Source organism: Pristiophorus japonicus, chromosome 10, assembly GCF_044704955.1.
Source record: "Pristiophorus japonicus isolate sPriJap1 chromosome 10, sPriJap1.hap1, whole genome shotgun sequence".
Lineage (NCBI taxonomy): Eukaryota > Metazoa > Chordata > Chondrichthyes > Pristiophoridae > Pristiophorus > Pristiophorus japonicus.
Window position 1 is genome coordinate 213627650 of NC_091986.1, and position 8418 is coordinate 213636067.

Sequence of the window (8418 nt, forward strand, 5' to 3'; positions counted from 1 at the left end):
CTGTAAGATTCTTTGATTCGATGCAAGGGTGAACTTAGATCAGGTGCGTTAACGTGAGTTGCCGTCCTTGTGCCTTAGCCCGTCTCTCTCCGTCTCCCCCTCAGATTGGGATTGTTGTGGTGTTGGGTGTCTCCGCAGTGGCGATCGGTTTCTTGTACAACCAGTGGCATGAGGAGTGGAATACCTTCACCCTCTCGTTTCAGGTACGTGACCACATTCAAGCCCGGTCCCTTTCAGCCTCCCCGCCCAACGGTGACTCCATCCCCTTTCTCGCATCTCTGCGGGTACTCCCGACAAAACCGCATTCCATGGGCCGGAGCTTTCCCGGTGAAAATTAATGCCGCGCTCACAACGCACACCGTTCCTAATGCGCAAATCGGTTCGGGGGGAGGAGGGATACGCCGCGGGTTGCGAATCGCCAGAACTTGCTGGTCGATTTACCGTTTGCTTCACACACTCGGGGTTAGGCTTCCCACAAGGCCCTCACCGCCCGATTGTGGCCCAGCCCAGAAAATACCGCTAAGCTTCATCAGTTTCCACTAATTAAGTCATTAAGACCGTCCGACGAGAAAATGGTTCTTACACCAAGATTCTCGGCGGTTTCTGGGCGGTTACAGCCGAAAGTAGCGGGAGCGGGCGGTTCTTAAGTTTAAAAAAAAAATTTAGTCCAAGGCTGTGATTGGGCCTAGGGAAGGGGGAAAACTTAAAAAATATTTTTTCACTTATAAACAAAAAATAAAAAGTTATAAAACATTCTCAAGACACTTTTTGATGTAATGGGCGTTTTAGAATTCAAAAAAATAAATAATTATAAAAACCTTTAACTTACCTTTCTTTGCAGGCTGCTCACCGACCGCCCTGTTTCCGACAGCTTCCCGTGGGCGGTTTCCTCAGCGGTGTGTACAGGTCCCCGTTGAGGCCAAACTTAGATCCTGGCAGTTTTCTCGGCGGTGCACCCGGCTGCTTTGCTCCCCCGGCGGTCTTTTCAAAATGTGGGCGGAACTCTTTTTAAAAAAAAATAAGGAGGAATCTTTCGCCTGGCGGTTTTTCCCTCAAACAACGTCCGAGAAAAACTGTCGAAAATTAAGGCCAAAGTTTAGCCCTCAGTGTCTTACCCTTAACCTCCCCGGTATTCTCAGTAACTTGCTGGATTCGCACATTAAGTGCCCATTAAACTTCGCCACAGAAAGTTAATCTGGTAATTAACAGCGACCTGATAATTGTTGATGTAATGCCACTCACCCTATCTGGCTTGGAAATTCAACAATTTAAGTTGTGGATTCTCATTCCTGCAGGTGGTAAATTGTTGCTAAAGATTTAAAAAATGTTAAATTTAAAATATTATTCTAACTTTTCCTTTGTGTCTCATTTTTGTCTCGTTCTCTTAATCCAATCTTTCTCTCCCTCTCTTTATTTCTCTTTCTCTGCCTGATTTGACTCTAATTCACCCGATTTCCTTCTCCGTCGTTCCTTTGTTTCTTTCTCAATCCTTGAATCTCATCACATCCTGTGCTCGCTGACCTACATCGGCTTTCGGTTAAAACATAATAGGAGCAAGAGTAGGCCCCTCGAGCCTGCTCCGCCATTCAATAAGATCGTGGCTGATCTAAAGCAATGGCTCGATTTCAAAATTCTCATCCTTATTTTAAAATCCCTCCATGACCTCGCCCCTCCCTATCTCCGTAATCTCCTCCAGCCCCACAACCCAACGAGATGTTTGCGCTCCTCTAATTCTGCCCTCTTGAGCATCCCTGATTTATAATCACTCAACCATCGGTGGCCGTGCCTTCTGTTGCCTAGGCCCCAAGTTCTGGAACTCCCTGCCTAAACCTCTCTGCCTCTCTTTCCTCCTTCAAGACGCTCCTTAAAACTTACCTCTTTGACCAAGCTTTTGGTCACCTGCGCTAATTTCTACTTATGCGGCTCGGTGTCAAATTTTTATCTCATAGTATACCTGTGACTGCGATGTTTCACTAGGTTAAAGCCGCTATATAAATACAATTTGTTGTTCACTGAGATCCCAGATGCCCTCGCTGAGCCGTTAATCACTTTGCACTTCCAACCAGTTACGGCGCAAACATTTTTGAGCAGAAGGCTGCAGGAAAGTGTCAAACTAACTTGGCACACCGTCTATCCACTTCCATTTATCTACTGCCCTCAAAGGAAATTAAAATCAGGAGAGATCAGGGCAGGCCGCCAATTTACACTATCGCACAAAGACAGGATCTGCCGCAGCCCAGCTAAGACCCAGCCTCATGTATCCCTTCTTAACTTAACGTATCGTTTCTGCACGTTCCTATAATTCATTTTATGTTGTCTCTGATTGATGCTGAATTCGGTGGTTTTATGTCATGCATCCAGATCCACTGGAAACCTGGCTGATTACATTTTTTTCATATAGAGTGCTTACATAACAAACACTTCAGAATCATAGAATCTAACCATAGAATGGTTACAGCACATAAGGAGGCCATTCATAAGAACATAAGAACATAAGAAATAGGATCAGGAGTAGGCCATTTGGCCCCTCGAGCCTGCTCCGCCATTCAATAAGATCATGGCTGATCTGATCATGGACTCAGCTCCACTTCCCTGCCCGCTCCCCATAACCCTTTGTTCCCTTATCGCTCACAAATCTGTCTTATCTCCACCTTAAATATATTCAATGACCCAGCCTCCACAGCTCTCTGGGGCAGAGAATTCCACAGATTTACAACCCTCTGAGAGAATAAATTTCTCCTCATCTCAGTTTTAAATGGGCGGCCCCTAATTCTGAGACTATGCCCCCTAGTTTTAGTTTCCCCTATGTGTGGAAATATCCTCTCTGCATCCACCTTGACGATGCCCCCTTAATATCTTATAAGTTTCAATAAGATCACCTCTCATTCTTCTGAGCTCCAATGAGCAGAGGCCCAACCTACTCAACCTTTCCTCATAACTCAACCCCCTCATCTCCGGAATCAGCCTAATGAACCTTCTCTGAACTGCCTCCAATGCAAGTATATCTTTCCTTAAACATTCAGCCCATCGAGTCCGTGCCGGCTTTCTGCAAGAGCATTTCAGCTAGTTTAATTCCCCTGCCCTTTCCCCGTAGCCCTGCAGAAAAAAATATCCTTCAGATACTTACCTAATTCCTTTTTGAAAGCCACGATTGAGTCTGCCTCCACCACCCTCTCAGGCCGTGCGTTCCAGATCCTAACCACACGCTGCGTAAAAACATTTTTCCTCGTGTCGCTTTTGGTTCATTCGCCAGTCACCTTAAATCTGTGTCCTCTGGTTCTCGACCCTTCCCCCAATGGGAACAGTTTCTCTCCATCTACCCTGTCCAGACCCCTCATGAACTCGACCAAATCTCCTCTCAACCTTCTCTGCTTGAAGGCGGACAACTCCAACTTCTCCAGTCTATCCACGGATCATTTCTATAGCGCTTTTCACAACCTCAGGGCCTCCTAAAGCGCTTTTGCAGCCAATTAAGTACTTTTTGAAGTGTAGTCACTGTTGAATTGTAGGAAATGCAGCAGCTAATTTGCGCACAGCAAGCTCCCACAAACAGCGTGAGATAATGAACAGATAATCTGTATTTGTTATGTTGATTGAGGGATAAATATTGGCCCAAGAAACCGGGCATAACTCCGCTACTCTTCTCCGAAATAGTGCCGCAGGATCTTTTACATCCTCCTGAGAGGGCAGACGGGGCCTCGGTTTAACGTCTCATCCGAAAGACAGCACCTCCGACAGTGCAGCACTCCCTCAGTACAGCACTGGGAGTGCCAGCCTAGATTTTTGTGCTCAAGTCTCTGGAGTGGGACTTGAACCCACAACCTACTGACTCAGAAGCGAGAGTGCGACCCACTGAGCCACAGCTGAGACCGCGGAAGGAATTTCCTTATGAGAATGTTCTTACTGATCTCGCTGTGCGTTAACGTTGGGAGAGTAACGGTTTTATATTGATGACTGGCAAGTTTGATAGTGAATTATTTTGAGAACTGCCAGAATGAGCTGTTGAGGGCTTCTCCCAACATCGGGGTCAATGCTTTCAGCACAGGAGAACATAAGAAATAGGAGCAGGAGTAGGCCATTTGGCCCCTCGAGCCTGCTCCGCCATTCAATAAGATCATGGCTGATCTGATCATGGACTCAGCTCCACTTCCCTGCCCGCTCCCCATAGCCCCTTATTCCCTTATCTTTCAAAAATCTGTCTATCTCATCCTTAAATATATTCAATGACCCAGCCTCCACAGCTCTCTGGGGCAGAAAATTCCACAGATTTACAACCCTCTGAGAGAAGAAATACTTCCTCATCTCAGTTTTAAATGGGCGGCCCCTTATTCTGAGACTATGACCCCTAGTTTTAGTTTCCCCTATGAGTGGAAATATCTTCTCTGCATCCACCTTGTCGAGCCCTCTTATTATCTTATATGTTTCAATAAGATCACCTCTCATTCTTCTGAACCCCAATGTGTATAGGCCCAACCTACTCAACCTATCTTCATAAGTCAACCCCCTCATCTCCAGAATCAACCTGGTGAACCTTCTCTGAACAGCCTCTGTAAAGTCCTGTCCCCTCAGTACAGATTCACACGAGACATGTCGTGAAGTCAAGGTCACTCTGGACCTGCACCTTTATTTCACAGCTCTGGAATGCTGCACTTGCCTGAGACCTGCCCTTATATACCTGTCTCTTGCAAGTGCACCCCTGGTGGTAAGGTATGCTGGTGGTTACAGGTCATGTCTTATTACAGTCATGTATAGCATGTTAGGATACAGTTATATATAATAATGTAAGATACATGACAGCCTCCAATGCAATTATATTCTTCCTTAAATACGGAGACCAAAACTGTACGCAGTACTCCAGGTGTGGCCTCACCAATACTCTGTATAGTTGTAGCAGGACTTCTCTGCTTTTATACTCCATCCCCCTTGCAATAAAGGCCAACATTCCATTCCTGATTACTTGCTATACCTGCACACTAACTTTTTGTTAGCACAGAAGGATGTCGGCAGGCTAAAAAAAGAACTGAAAGGAAATATTTGATTTATGAGTCACTGCTTCAGGTGTTTGCAGATATTATTTACCATTGCTTTTAAAGTTTGTTTTTTGCTTTCATATTTTTGTAGGTCACTGCTCCATATCTGCACATTGGAGGCGTGGCAATCATGACAGTGCTTTCTTGGCCAGTGACTCAACACTTTGCCAGGATGAATAGAAAAGGTGAGATCGGCAATTGGACTGCTTTATCTTGGTGGAACGATTCTTTTTTTTAATATTCAATCTCGGGATGTGGGTGTCGATGGCGTTTATTGTCCATCTCAAGTTGCCGTGAGAAGGTGGTGGTGTGCCTGCTTCTTGAAAATAAGAACGTAAGAAATAGGAGCAGGAGTAGGCCATACGGCCCCTCGAGCCTGCTCCGCCATTTAATACGATCATGGCTGATCTGATCATGGACTCAGCTCCACTTCCCTGCCCGCTCCCCTTAACCCTTGACTCGCTTTGTAATGTATGCACCTGTGCTTATGCTCACAGGTTGGTAGAGCTGTTGAGTTTTGAGTGGCTTAGTCAGTCACGTGATGTTCATAAGACTCAATGGCAGATGCAGTATAATGTGGATAAATGTGAGGTTATCCACTTTGGTGGCAAAAACCCGGAGGCAGAATATTATCTGAATGGCGGCAGATTAGGAAAAGGGGAGGTGCAATGAGACCTGGGTGTCATGGTACATCAGTCATTGAAAGTTGGCATGCAGGTACAGCAGGCGGTGAAGAAGGCAAATGGTATGTTGGCCTTCATAGCTAGGGGATTTGAGTATAGGAGCAGGGAGGTCTTACTGCAGTTGTACAGGGCCTTAGTGAGGCCTCACCTGGAATATTGTGTTCAATTTTGGTCTCCTAATCTGAGGAGGGATGTTCTTGTTGTTGAGGGAGTGCAGCGAAGGTTCATCAGACTGATTCCTGGGATGGCAGGACTGACATATGAGGAGAGACTGGATCGACTGGGCCTTTATACACTGGAGTTTAGAAGGATGAGGGGGGATCTCATAGAAACATATAAAATTATGACGGGACTGGACAGTTAGATGCTGGAAGAATGTTCCCGATGTTGGGGAAGTCCAGAACCAGGAGACACAGTCTAAGGATAAGGGGTAAGCCATTTAGGACTGAGATGAGGAGAAACTTCTTCACTCAGAGAGTTGTTAACCTGTGGAATTCCCTACCGCAGAGAGTTGTTGAGGCCAGTTCATTGGATATATTCAAGAGGGAGTTAGATATGGCCCTTACGGCTAAAGGGATCAAGGGGTATGGAGAGAAAGCAGGAAAGGGGTACTGAGGTGAATGATCAGCCATGATCTTATTGAATGGTGGTGCAGGCTCGAAGGGCCGAATGGCCTACTCCTGCACCTAGTTTCTATGTTTCTATGTAAAACCCCAAGCCAGTTGGGTCTAGATCGTCCACTGTGAGGTATGCAGTTATGAGCCTGGGGGATGAACTGTGATGTGTAGTGTGATTGTTAAACCTTTGTTAATAAACCAACTAGTTCTTAATAGCAATGTGTTGCCATGAATTCTTAAGCAAAGAACCCATGAAGCAAATACATTATTACACACATGTAGTTCAAAAAATTGTCTATCTCAGCCTTGAATATATTTAGCGACTCAGCCTCCACAGCTCTCTGGGGCAGAGAATTCCAAAGCTTCACGACCCTCTGAGAGAAGAAATTTTTCCTCCTCTACGTCTTAAATAGGCGATCCTTTAGTCTGAGACTATGCCCCCCTAGTTGATTCCCCCACGAGGGGAAACATCCTCTCTGCATCTACCCTGTCAAGCCCCCTCAGAATCTTACACGTTTCAATAAGATCATCTCTCAGTCCTCTAAACTCCAATAATTATAGGCCCCCCTGCTCAACCTTTATTCATATAACAAACCTTCATTTCAGGAATCAACCTTGTGAATCTTCTCTGAACTGCCTCCAATACAATTATATCCCTCCTTAAATAAGGAGACCAAAACTGTGCGCAGTATTCCAGGTGTGGCCTCACCAATACCCTGTACAGTTGTAGCAGGACTTCTCTGCTTTTATACTCCATCCCCCTTGCAATAAAGGCCAGCATTCCATTGGCCTTCCTGATCATTTGCTCTACCTGCATACTAACATTTTCTGTTTCATGTACAAGGACCCCCTGTACCGCAGCATTTTGTAATCTCTCCCCATTTACATAATAACTTGCTTTTGGTATTTTCCTGACCAAAGTGGATAGCCTCACATTTTCCCACATTATACTGCCCACTCATTGAGCCTATCCAGGGATAAGTGAGTGGGTAAAAAATTTGCCCCAATCTGCTTAACCTTTCCTCATTGGACAACCTTTTACCTCAGGAACTGCTGCAGTTGGACATAGCAGTTTGATACAGCTGAGTGATCACTTTAGGGGGCTGTTGGTGTGGGACCTGACTCACTGTTGAGTTTTTAACATCACTTTTTTACCGAGACCAGCTTTTTATGTCCAGATTTTTTGAACTGAATTCAAATTCTCCGAATGCCATGTTACAGTGGGGAGATAATGTGGCAAACATTATATTTCATGCTGTAAAAAGGCAATTGGTTGCTGGGTCTCTCTTTCTTAGCAGTTGACGAGACTTGAGTCCGGTTGTAGTATCCAGGCAAACTTTATTGGCTCAGTTACATCTTGCAGTTACTAAGAACAAAACCGCGTGCTGCAGCTTCAGTTATAGTCGTGAACGTGGGGGCTTCCCATTCCCTGATTGACCCCCCTGCTGTTACTGGGGTCAGTTTGTCGACTCCGGACTGGCCGCTGGTTATGACCCAGCTGCCCATTGCAGATAGCAATCACCTTGGTCATGATGTGATTACCACATCATGCCCCTTCCTCCTGCTGTTCACCGTTTTACAGCATGTTCCTGTTACCTGGTCGGAACAGCGCTTAACCCTGTGACTGACTGTGCTTTGGCCCCAACCACACTGCAACCTTTTCCATTGTTAGTGAGCACATACACAGCACACAGGTACTCTATGATTATAAATTAATCAGGTCCCACAATCGTTAATCATGTCCCACAGTTACACACTAGATAGATTTCAATAGTTGGCAGTTACATTGATCCTAGCAATGATGTTAGCTAGCACCAGACTGTGAACATTAAGAACATAAGAAATAGGAGCAGGAGTAGGCCATATGACCCCTCGAGCCTGCTCCTCCATTTAATATGATCATGGCTGATCCGATCATGGACTCAGCTCCACTTCCCTGCCCGCTCCCCATAACCCCTTATTCACTTATCGGTTAAGAAACTGTCTATCTCTGTCTTAAATTTATTCAATGTTCCAGCTTCCACAGCTCTCTGAGGCAGCGAATTCCACAGATTTACAACCCTCTGAGAGAAAAAATTCCTCCTCATC

General features: G+C 45.5%; 1 protein-coding gene across 2 annotated transcripts in view; it reads left to right on the forward strand.

The window, feature by feature from the left end:
- Positions 1-8418, forward strand: part of gdpd4a (glycerophosphodiester phosphodiesterase domain containing 4a) — a 126987-nt gene that overhangs the window by 59043 nt on the left and 59526 nt on the right. For both annotated transcript variants that reach the window (XM_070891649.1, XM_070891650.1), the window contains exons 6-7: positions 105-203; positions 5122-5215. In XM_070891649.1, the coding sequence (XP_070747750.1) occupies positions 105-203; positions 5122-5215 (193 nt within the window). The remainder of the gene's footprint in view (positions 1-104; positions 204-5121; positions 5216-8418) is intronic.